The 11,833-nt window shown below is 46.1% G+C and overlaps 1 protein-coding gene across 2 annotated transcripts; it reads right to left on the bottom strand.

The window, feature by feature from the left end:
- Positions 1-1,172: 1,172 nt before the first annotated feature.
- Positions 1,173-11,332, bottom strand: LOC114117619 (short palate, lung and nasal epithelium carcinoma-associated protein 2A-like). 2 transcript variants are annotated; one of them, XM_027977081.2, is made up of 9 exons: positions 11,304-11,332; positions 10,329-10,480; positions 8,930-9,116; positions 7,479-7,586; positions 6,152-6,301; positions 3,934-4,027; positions 2,862-2,925; positions 1,933-1,999; positions 1,173-1,356 (listed from the first exon to the last, which is right to left on the bottom strand). In XM_027977081.2, the coding sequence occupies exons 2-8, from the start codon at positions 10,465-10,467 to the stop codon at positions 1,962-1,964; spliced, it is 780 nt and encodes a 259-aa protein (XP_027832882.1). In that variant the 5' UTR covers positions 10,468-10,480; positions 11,304-11,332; the 3' UTR covers positions 1,173-1,356; positions 1,933-1,961. The 2 variants fall into 2 exon arrangements, with proteins under 2 accessions (XP_027832882.1, XP_060253691.1); XM_060397708.1 differs by having other exon boundaries at positions 1,173-2,925.
- Between the last annotated feature and the right edge of the window lie 501 nt (positions 11,333-11,833).

Genomic DNA, 11,833 nt, shown 5'->3' with positions numbered 1-11,833 from the left:
TTCCAGTCACTGACTCATTTAAACCTCACACCAGTGTCCTGAGGAAGTTTTGCTGTTCATTCTATTTGGCAGGTGAGAGAACTGTGGTTCTAAGAGTAACTTGCTTGAGATTAAACAGCTAGCAAGAGGTAGAGGCCAAGTAAGTCAAGTTCACCTTTGTCCAACCCTTCACCCTATGCCTTGTCGTTAGCCCCAGCATAGCCTGACCTAAGGTCCACTCAGCAGAGCAGATGAGATCTGGCTGAAGGCCCTGGATATAGCCCCAGCGGCTCAAGGGCTCCTTGAAGTGACTTGACCTTGTGAGGCAGCCTTCATCAAGTAGAAAGCCCTTGGGTGAAGTAGCTGCTGGTGCAGGCTTCTGTGTGACCCTGACCTCTCCTCACCTGAGTCTCCAAGGAGGATGGCAGTGGTCCTTCCCTTACAGAATGGCACAAAGACTGAGATGGTTCCATGGCACTATGGACAAAGTTTCTCTGGGTCTTTAGTCAGGAAAACCAAATGGTCTTCTGGAAAGAAGAAGCCCGGGGACCCTGACATGACAGCTCGGGTCAATCCTCTGCACACGTGATGCAGCTGTGAGTAACACGTGCCTTGCTCCCCACTCCAGGGCAAAGGGGAAATGGAAGGCTTCCATGTTAGGGAGGAAGAGTGGACTCAAGAGGACCTCATCAGTCCTGCTCGGAAGAGAGCAGGGCCAGGATGATGGGACCTGCTGGGGGCAGGGGAGAGGTGGCTCAGTACTGGGAGCCAGGGTGTCACCTCTTTGAGCAAGTGTTCCCAGGAACATGGGTTAAAATTCTAGCCCTGCCACTTGCCACCCTGTAACCTTGATGAATCACTTGTCTTCTGTGAGCCTCAGTTTCCTCATCTGTACAGTGTAGGCAAGAGCCAAGTCTCCTGGTAGAAGGGTGATGTGAGGAGGTCATGAGGTCAGGTGTGCTGGGGAAGGCAGCCCTCTATCATGGTGGCAGAGTGAGGCTGTCTCTATGATATCTCAGGTCACCTTCTTGCCCATCCTGGGCCTCAGGTTTTCCCTTTGTAAGACAAGACGTTGAGGCTGGATAATCCCAAATGTCCCTTCCAGCTTCGGATCCAGGTCTCTGATGCCCTGATTGCCCGTACCTCACCTCCCCCGAAACCCAATGGAAGGAAAGCCACGGGCCACACAGAAGGGGCAGAAATGCCATTTTATTGCTGGGGGTGGAGGGCAAGGAGCATAGGGTGTCCTGACTGTGAGAAGGCGTATCTGAGAGCGTCCTTGACTGGGCTCAGTTGTCACTCCTGGGGGATGGTGGCAGCACTGACCACCCCAGAGGGAGACGGTACAGAGATTCAGCCATGTCCCCAGGAACCAATCTGGAAGGAGACCCCAGAGTGAGGCGTGGACACCCTGGGGCCCTTACCGGCTCCTGCGTTCAGCAGGAACAGCTGCCAGAGTGCTTCAGCACAAATCCTGCGAGCTCTGAGGCTTATGGGTGGGTGACTGGCACCTGTAGTTTGGGGTCTTTCTCTGGCACCTGGCCCTGACCCCTCCTCATCCCCTCACCCTGCCACCTCCCCCCCCCCACCTTAGCAACAATGGCTGATGTGAAAAGACAGAGTGAGGCTCAAGAAGCCAGGGCTCAGGGCTCAGAGTATGATCAGGATCAGGGATCAGACTGAGACACAGGTCGTGCGTCTATCTGTGGCCAGTGTCAGGGCTCAGTCAGCAACTTGAGCTAAACTTCAACCTGACTGCACTCCGGCTCAGTCAAGGACCAGAACCAAGCACAATCTGGGTGTGATTAAGGGTCAGGACTCAGGCTGTGACCAAGATCAGAGCTGATTCTGCTACTAGAGAAAGAAGAGAGGCCAAGACTTGCTTCTTCTCCACAGGCCCCTGTGGGGAGGTCGCATCCTCCCTTAGCCCAGGGCCCCAAGTCATGTTCTCACCAGCAGATGGTTTTTCTCATCTGTCCTCTTCAGTTTACAGTTTCTTGTGCGGTTTCCTGAAGTGTTTCTGAGGGAACAAAATCAGTAGCATTTCTCCAGATCTGGATATAGCTGAATAGAAACTAGATCCCAGTGGCTGCCACCCTCCAGCAGGTCAGACTTGGCAACCAAGGGATCTCTTGCATGTCACTCTGTCTCTCTGAGCCTACGTTTGTTCATCTGTAAAATGGGTATGATAACAGTACCCACTCCATAGTGTTGTTGAAGGAATACAATGAGATGCTGTATACGAAGCACAGAGACATGGCCCAGGGAACTGGGCCTGTGGCTGTTTTCTAGAAGGACCACCTCCAGGACCCTGACACTGTTACTCATCCCATTTCTGTTGCCCCACAGCCTCAGCAACCCCAGTCATGCCAGAGAGCCAGATCAAGGAAAGCCCCCAGGGGCTGGGGGTGAAGCCACAACTCCTCATAAGAAGGGAAAGGGAAGGGGCAGTGTTCAGTAGCAATGACTATGGGATATTAGGCTCTTTCTGTTTCTTCTTTAAATCCACTCATCAGCTTGGCAGTGTTTACAATCTTTCATTTGTGAGGAACCCAAGGATCAGAGAGGTGGAAACAGTTGACCAAGACCCCACAGCTGCTAAGAGCAAATGCAGAATTTGAACCCAGACCTGGCCCGTCCTGTTTCTTGCATCATTCTGTGCTCTGGTTCCACAGGTTTAAGAAAGGAGGGCAATAGAAGCCCTCAGTCTGCAGGGACACCATTCCCCCAGCCACACTCTCCTGACTTGCTCAGGACAAAGGATCCTGAAGTTCTCCAGGGTCCCCTGACAGTCCTGCCTGTCAAGCAGACATACAGCAGTACGCCTGCCCCTTGGAAGGCTGCAGAGGGAGCACCCACCGCTTCCCCAGGCTGTGACTTACCTTTGAGGTTCTGAACCAAATTCTCATTTGAGGAGCTGATGATGGTGCGGATTCGTGGGCACAGCTGAGGGTCACAGGACACCAGGGACGATACAGCAAGAGATGGAGAGAGGAAGGCAGGAATGATGTTGGGATGGGGAGGGAGGAGAGGAGAGACAGGAGAGAAAGAGGACCGATCATTATCCACTGGGAGCACCCTGCAAACCACCTGCAGAGGTGCTCCCTACTCGGGATCTCAGAACCTCTGACCCTTAGGGATCTATAATGATGGAAACCCAGAAGACCTAAACCTGAGAGCCAGAGAATGCTAGAATCCTAAAACTTCAGATTAAAACCCCAAAATCTAGACTTTTACCATTCCAGAACGCTTTGCTCCTAGAAACCTTGACCTTTGGAACACTGGAATTTTAAGCAGTCAAATGAGGCCCTGGGAACCATAGAGGAGTGTTTCCAATGATTTTGTGTGTGTGCAATACTCACGGATCTTGTGAAAATGCAAATTATTGAGTCAGCAGATCTGAGGTAGGACCTGAGAGTCTGCATTTCAAACAAGTGTCCAGATGAGGTCAGTGTTGCTATTCTGAGAACCACAGCTTGAGCAGTGGCCCTCCAGTTTAGTAAATCACAGAGCCCTCTGGAGGAATTTTTCCCCCATAAACCATGATCCCCACCCAAATTCCAGAGTGACTAATTTAGAATCATTTCTGGCACATGGTACATGTGGTTTGCATATGAGGCACAGGAATCTTACTTACGGTATGTGTACTTTTTATATTTAAATAAATTAAATAGAATTGTATCCAATAAAGAAGAATATTGCTAAAAGGCCTACTGGCAGTGCATGGGTATGGTATATGATTCAAGTTGGAATCCAGTGATTTCTGCTAATATCAGATCCCTCCTCCCCTTCTCCCCACACGAGACTGAATGAAGGAGGGGAGCGGCAGCTGACAGCCCAAAGGAAGTGGGCACCTCAGAAGGGAAGGTGCCCAAAGAGTACAGCCCACCCAGGGAATGTCACATCTGCCCCCCACCTGGCCTGGCTCTGAGCTGCCAGAAGTGGGGTACTCACCACGTCCTGCACTAGGTACGTCTCCACCAGATTCACGAGTGTGGTCACAGTCTGTCTGATATTGCTGCTCGGTACAGTGAGGCTGGAGACGGAACTGATAAAGACCAGGAAGTTGGCAGAGCAGCCAAGGAGGAGCAATGGGAAGAGGGCGGGACATGGTGGAGCACCGTGAAGTCAGGTGACTTGAGCCTCTACTCAGGGGGATCATCACCTAGAGCCACATGACTGACCAGCAGCTCATGAGAGTCCCATCACAAACATGAGACCTCATCCATCCATCCATCCATCCATCTATCCTTCCATTCATTCATTCAGCCCAGATTTATACAGCAACAACCGTACATGCCAGGAACCAAGCCAGACTGGGGACAGAGGGATAAACAGAGCACAAGCAGCTCCCAGTCTGGTAACTAAATACAAAGCACATGTGGCTAAGGCTGGCTCCTTCCCACCTTCAGCCCCCAGCATAACTGTCACCTCTTCAGAGCAGCCTTGCATGACTGCTGCCTAAGAGAGGGCTTTGTATCATTGCACCCTGTTCAGTGTGCTACTCTGCCCAGGGATGGTTGCCACCTGACATTTACCTCGTGGGATGTTTATTGTTGGACTGAATGCTTGTCTGTTTGTCATTCCCTCAAGAGAATAAGCTCCAGGAGAGCAACTTCTCTGCCTGAAGTCACCGATACATTCTCCAGAGCTCAGAGTGGTGACTGCCTGGCATGGAGGATATGCTCAGCACATTTTTGGCTGAGGGAATATATGAAGTAAACCTACAATTAAATATTTAATGACAACTGGCAGAAGGTATTCAGAAGGGCAAGAGAAGATTCTTACAAGAGCCAAGAGGAGGAACCTGTTTCAGACCCTGAGTGATGAGATGTACATTGAAATGGGATGGGGGATAAGTGTACTTGGCATCCAGAACAGCCTCTGCACAGGTCTCGAGGTGGAAGGAGTTTGTTTGAGGCTGAGAGCAAAAGCTAGTGTGTCTAGGGCAGAGAGGCAAGGGGGAGAGCACAGTGATATGAGGGTGGGTCCAGATCAGGTAGTCTAGATGGCCCTGAGGAGGGCTTGGGGTTTTACCCAAGGTGGAGAGGAAAGCCCCCAGAGGGTTTGGAGCAGCAGAGTGGAATGCCATTTTCCAGATATGGTCACTGAGACCCAGAAGGCAGGATGATTTCTCTGGCGCTATAGGCTAGGCATTGTCCAGCAGGGCTCAGGCATTTGGACTTACATCTCAGTTTTCCCAAGTGATGGTAGGCTTCAGGGCCTGTTTTCTGTTCTGGGGGTCTTTAGGCAACCTGTGATCAGATCCCTTGTTGAGGCAGTATGGACTGACCGCTGTTCAGGGCTCAGCCTGGTTCCTTGCCAAAGCCAACCTGCCCCAGCTGTCGGCATCCAGACCATTTCTCCTCTCCCAACCATGACCAGGGTCAGCCTTTCTCCCTCCACCTTCTTCCCTGGGTTAAACGTGCTCTTTCAAGCACACAGTATAAGATGCAGATTTGGTGTGTTACCAGAAATCAGTGATTTAAAAGGAGAGGATTCCGTTTTCAAGATCGTATTTTGGGAATTTCCCAGTGTGTGGAAGATGATTTGGGGACAATCTGAAATTAAAGCCCATGGTAGGCATTTACTACTCCTCTTGCCCCTCCTAACTAGAGGCAAGAAGGTAAACACAGTGAATTATTATCATCATTATTATTATTGAGGGACATTATATAATATGAGAAGGTCAGTTCTTCAAATAGACATAGCAATTTAAATGCGCAAGCATCTAACAAGAGAGCTTCAAAAAGCATGAGGCAAAAACAGATGAAGCTGAAAGGTGAAATATGCAAATTCACAGTTATGGCTGGAGAGGTCAACACTGCTGTCTCAGTTAGGGGAAGACCCGAGAGACAGAAAGTCAACATGGATATTACTGTTACTGAGAGCATAGTGCCAGGTTGCATGCTAAACCCTTGCATTTTCTCATTTGGTCAACACAGTAGCCTATGAATTAGGGATCACTACCAACCTCAGTTTAAAAATGAACACTGGAGATCCTAGAGCTAAAATGAGGATAAAACCATAAGTCAGTGGCAAAGCTAGCTTGTCTCCAGAGTTTCACCTCTTTTCACCATATTCTGCTCCCTCCCAGATACAGGAATAGGGCTGAAATTAGGGATTCCAACTCCTCAGGGAGTCCCGCTCTGCTGAGATATCTGAGCCTGACCTGTTCACGAAGGGGAGTGATATCCTGGCTGGTCTGTAGGTGCATTCTCCTATGACCACCATTAAGGCACCAGTTTCACCAATTTTAAAGCTGATACTTGTCTGTAGGACAAAGTTGAGGGTCAGGTCAACAACCGCACCCAACAGAGGCCTGTAGGGAATAAGATTCACAGTTAACAGAGGTGGAGAAATCCTCTCTTGTTGCTCACTTGAGTCCCCTTCTCTGTAGACATTAGATGGGGTGTCTATGGACAATGTCAATATTGTCTGTATTCTTGACAGAATCTACATTCTTATATGAGGTTTTTCTTCTCCTGGCCACAAGGGTTTCTGTCATGTGAAATTTCTAAGCAGTATGACACTGATGATTAAAATAAACATAACAGTCAACATTTCTTTAGCACCAATTCTGTGTTAGGTATTTCAAACAAAAATATTTTAACTGAATTAATTCATTTAATCATGATCGCACTACCATGACAGAAAATTACTATCTCTATTTTCCGAATGTGCAAACACTTGGTATAGAGAGGTTAAGTAACTATCCTCCAAGATCTCATAGCTAATAAATGATGAAATCAAAGTGCATTTAATTGATAAAGACTCTTCTACACATCTTCATCTCTTTGTATCTTTAAAGTAATTAGAGCATTTAAAAATTAGTTTCCATATAATTGCATATGCTCTTCATGACATACTGACAATACTATGTGGCCCGTACTGGTCACTGTCATTTAAAGAGAATCTTGAGGGACAAAGTGATGCTGCAGGCAACTTTATCAAAGGGTATAAATGTTCGATCTTCTCAGCTTTCAAGTTTTACAATTAGATAATTACCATGATTTCGGACATATATTTCGTGGAGGATTTTTTAACAAAAAGATTGATTATGGTCAGTGTTTCTTAGAACATTTTAAATGTTAAGATTTCAGGTGTGTTTGACTCTCTGTGAGCCCATGGACCATAACCCACCAGACTCCTCTGTCCACAGAATTCTCCAGGAAAGAATACTGGACTTGGTGGCCACTCCCTTTTCAAGGGGATCCACCCTCTGAGCCACCAGGGAAGCCCAAGAATGCTGGAGTGGGTAGCCGTTTCCTTCTCAAGGGGATCCTTCCAACCCAGGGATTGAACCCAGATCTTCCACCTTACAGGCAGATTCTTTACCATATGGAGCCACCAAGGAAGCCCTTAGACCTGGAAAGGTCTCCTTCTTTTACAGATTGGGAGACCAAGTCAGAAGCACGGAAGGTCCCTGATGCCAGATTGGAGATCTATTGGCATACCGCACTGCATCTCTCAAACCTCCGATTCTAACCAATACTCACAGGGTCAGGGTGACCTTAGCAGTGATGGGGATACTCAGGCTACCGCTTGGGCTTCCAGGAGTCCCTTGGAATGCGATATTCCCCATGTTGATGCTCCTGATTGTCAACCTGTGCAAAAACCACAATTCACCCTTGTCATTCACCACACAGCCATTGCTGGGCTCTTCTCTATGCCAGTCTCATGCTGAGTATTAGAGCCTGACTGACTTTGCCTGCTTTGGTCTTCATGCTAGCCCAGTTCAGAGGATGGATTCTCTTCACTAGATGGCATGGCAGGAGACAACTGTAATTCCCCCTAGACTCCAGGGTGAACATGTGCCAGAGTCAGAATTTGGTTTCTTAAAAAATTAAAGTATAGTTGCTTTTCAGTGCTGTGTTGGTTGCAGGTGTTCAGCGAAGTGACTCAGGTATATATGGACAGAGAGATAAGCGTGTGTGCTAGTCACTCCAGTCGTGTCTGACTCTTTGTGACCCTACGGACTGTAGCCCACCAGGCTCCTCATCCACCAGGCTCCTCTTGATTCTCCAGGCAAGACTACTTGAGTGGGTTGCCTTTTCCTTCTCCAATAGATGGATGTAGATACATGTATATATAGGTGGAGATAGAGATACTTTTCATTTCATATTTTTCCCCTTATAGGTGGTTACAAAATATTGAGGCTACTTCCCTGTGTTATCTAGTAAGTCCTTGTTGGTTTTCTGCCCTGTGTTATCTAGTAAGTCCTTGTTGGTTGTCTGCTTCATATACGGCAGTGTATATATGTTAATGCCAGACTCCTGATTTATCTCCCATACTGCTTTCCCTTTTTGTGGACATAAGTTGTTTTTTTTTGCTCACCAGTCTGTTACTGTTTTGTGTAAGTTCATATCATCATCTTTTAGATTACACATATAAGTGACATCATGTGATATTTCTCTTTCTCTGAATTCACTTAGTATGATTATCTCTACATCCTTCCATTCCTTGCTGCCAAAGGCATTATTTCATTATTTTTGGCAGAGCCAGATTTTGAACTCAGAACTGCTTGGCTCCCAGACTTCATGTATGGGACCATGTATATGGTATAAATTCTAGTTTCTTCTGTCCTGAGGTCATTTAGACTTTTATACTCAGCTATATTCAGGGAAGAAAAATTTTATTCCTTGGAAAAGTGACATTAGATACCAGCAAACAGGTAGAGACGAGAGTGAAGAGAACCTTCATCCTGAGCCTGAAATCACATGAGAAGCAAGCCTAGACCTTTAAGCCCCTTGATAGGTCCTGCAGCCCTGCCTCTAATTTCCCCAAACTCTAGAAGAGCTGGCCTCACACCAGTTCCACTCTCAGGCGTACAGAAGGGTTTTTAAACTTTTCTTTTACTTTTCTGTCTTTGATCTTAAGCTTACCTCCCCAAAGATATGTATTCTCTTTTGGAACAAAGAACTTCAGTGTGAACTCAACATCAACTCACCGTATACACGATAAACACCGTAAGCACCGTAAACACCCGACAAATGGTTTTCCTGACAAGCGAATATTTTCAGTAATGTTCTTGTCCAACAAGATCTCATCTTCCTGGATCTTCTCAGTAACTACTTTCTCCAAACTTGTGAAATTCTGGGGCCACTCAAAATCAGCCTTCACTTGATCAAGGACAGCTGCAAAAGCAATCTCCATTTAGTGTGAGTCACAACTTATCATGCAGCTCCTATGCACAGGCACCGGATGCGACTGTCTGCCTCTGTTATTTCTCTCAGTCTTTACAACTCCATAAAGTTGGTGTTACTATTATCTGCAATTTCATGTAGGAAATAAAAGATCAAAAGGTTAAGATATGGGCCTAAAGTCCCACAGCTAGGAGACCTTGTTTCCTCTATGCTGCCTTCATACGAATGTATACTCATCATTCATCAACAAAGCAACCAATCCGCTTTGTAGGCAATAGATATTGATTGAACACCAGCTTCTAATAGTGAAGCTCTAATAAGATACTCAAACAAATGAAATAAACTTGGAATAAACTAAGAAATGGAAAATCGAGAATCAAGGAAAAATTATGGCTCCAACTCATGAAAGTGGCAAATAGGGTTCCCTGGAACAGTCTTGCAGCAGGCCTGTAAAGAAATGACTCATACTGGAGAAGGACAGAGTGTCCTAGTGGGGGCCCTTCAGAGAAAAAGGGATTTGACAGGGTGATGGTAGATGTAGAATGGCACATTTGGAAAGAATTAAGAATATATGTTTCAAAAGTAAGTCAAATGAGAAATCAGGCAATAACTAGCTCAAGGAAAAACAAAAGGCGACAGGAAAAGATATGTAATCATGGTAGTGCTACTTGGCTCTGCAACGGACAGTGTCACCTAATTATAGTAATGCAAACAGAGATGGAAACTACACCTGGTCCTGTAACTTACTAGGTGACCTTGATTCAGACCCTGTGTTTCCAAGCTCAGTTTTATCTGCAATGAAACTGGAAAGTATATTTTTGAAGGTTGCCTAATTCCTGGAAAGGTTTAAGGGCAGTCATTTTCAGAAGTTAGTTTCTCCTATAAAGAATGTTTGACAGTGTGCTGGTAATGTTTCCAGGAAATGAAGGCCAAGTTCTCTTAAGAAATCCGAAATAAAAAGCAGTATGACTAACTGGAAAGGTGGGTAGTTTTAAGCCTACCTAGGTTTGGTAGGGATTAATTTCCAATTAGATAATACAAATTCCCAAGAAGATTGAATGACCCAAAAGAAGAATATGCTTCAAATATAAATAAAATATTTAATTTAAATAATGTAAATGACAAATAAAAGATGAAAAATTGAGTGAACTTTTTCAAAATTAGAGAAATAGGTGCCACCGCTCATCCCGCTTTCTGACTCACATTCAGATGCACTGTCATCAATCTCAAGTTCTTTTCTAAGAGCAGATTGCAGCTCTGTCACAACACTGTTGTTAAGAAGAGATGCTGAAGTCCCAGTGAGCAGGCCACACAAAAGAACAAGTCTCCAAAGCTGAAACATCTTTTCCTGACACCTGGACAGTCATGGGAGGAACAGGAGTGAGAATTACCCACAGGGAAATGGGATCTTTGATGCGCACCTGTCACTCTGACACTCAACAGTCCTTGAAGATGGACGTGGTTATCTGCTCTCTTACAGACGGGCAGCTCAGATCAGGAACCTGGAGCAACTTGCACAAAGATATACAGCCACTCAGTAGAGGAGAGAGTATTTGGAAAGTCATGCTTGACTCCAGGTCGGTGCTCTTTACACAGAGGTCATTTGCATTTTCTGGCTTCTCTACCTGGAACATTTCCCTCTTCTTTGCATTTTTACATGAGTCACTTCTTGCTGAGTCTCCAGCTTCAGTAAGACATCATATCCTCTATAAAGCCCACTCTAGGCCCCTTCCCAGCGTCTAGGTCAGGGGCCCCACTCTACCATCTTGTTGCCTTCATTCTCTGATCAGAATCCTTGCTACAATTAGTGATGACTTGCCTCCTTTCTCACCAGGCTGTGAACTCCTTAGATAGGGACTATAACTTTGTGAATTCCCAACTGATAGTAAAAAAAAAAAAAAAAAAAAAAGTGAACCTAATCCAGTACAACCAAATAAATGTTTGCAGAATAAAAGTATGAGCAAAGAAATAGGCACCACATCATGACCCCACGTTGCTCACTAGTTTGAGACTTCTCCTAATATAATTGATTTCTTAATTTGCTATATTGACAATATTAGCTAATTCATGTGGCCCTATCCCTCTGCCTCTTGGCCCCAGAGCCTTCTGAAGATCTCCATGTGGGGTGACATTAAAGGGGAAGCCCAGCATTCACAGGGTTTGGAGGAAAATACTTACAAAATCCTTGCTCCACTGCACAGTCTCCTGGAATTCTGCTGGGTGCTGATGGCCCTTATATTGTGGTGATGGGTGGGAGGCTGCCCCTGGCAACAGGCCCTGGGTCCAGGGCCATCCAAGGAGACTCCGAAGAAAATAATCCGTGTCTAGAGTGAACAGAGAGAGACTTCCAATGCAAAGGTCACCCAGGATGCTTGAATTGAAATGGGTCGATATGGAGAGGACTCTGTGCCAAGACTAAGAGTAGGTTCTCACAGAAACTCCAGCTGCCAAGATAGTGGCCACTGTAGGTGGGGTTTGGGATAAAGACTGAGAATGGATGAGTTGGAGAATGTTGTGATAGGAGGACCCATAGTCATCATCCAGCCTAATTTTGTCATCATTTGGAAACTGAGTTCAAGAGAAGGAGAGCAACCAGCTTGAGGTCATCCAGTAAGACATGGACAGGGATGTGCTAGAATTATGCCCCATGGAGTCAGGGTCAGGGACTAGTGAGGTCAGTTTTTCCAACTCTTCTCTGATTTTTGAGT

Source organism: Ovis aries, chromosome 13 (assembly GCF_016772045.2).
Source record: "Ovis aries strain OAR_USU_Benz2616 breed Rambouillet chromosome 13, ARS-UI_Ramb_v3.0, whole genome shotgun sequence".
Lineage (NCBI taxonomy): Eukaryota > Metazoa > Chordata > Mammalia > Artiodactyla > Bovidae > Ovis > Ovis aries.
Note: the sequence above shows the minus strand (reverse complement) of the source record. Positions and strands in the feature narration are given on the sequence as shown.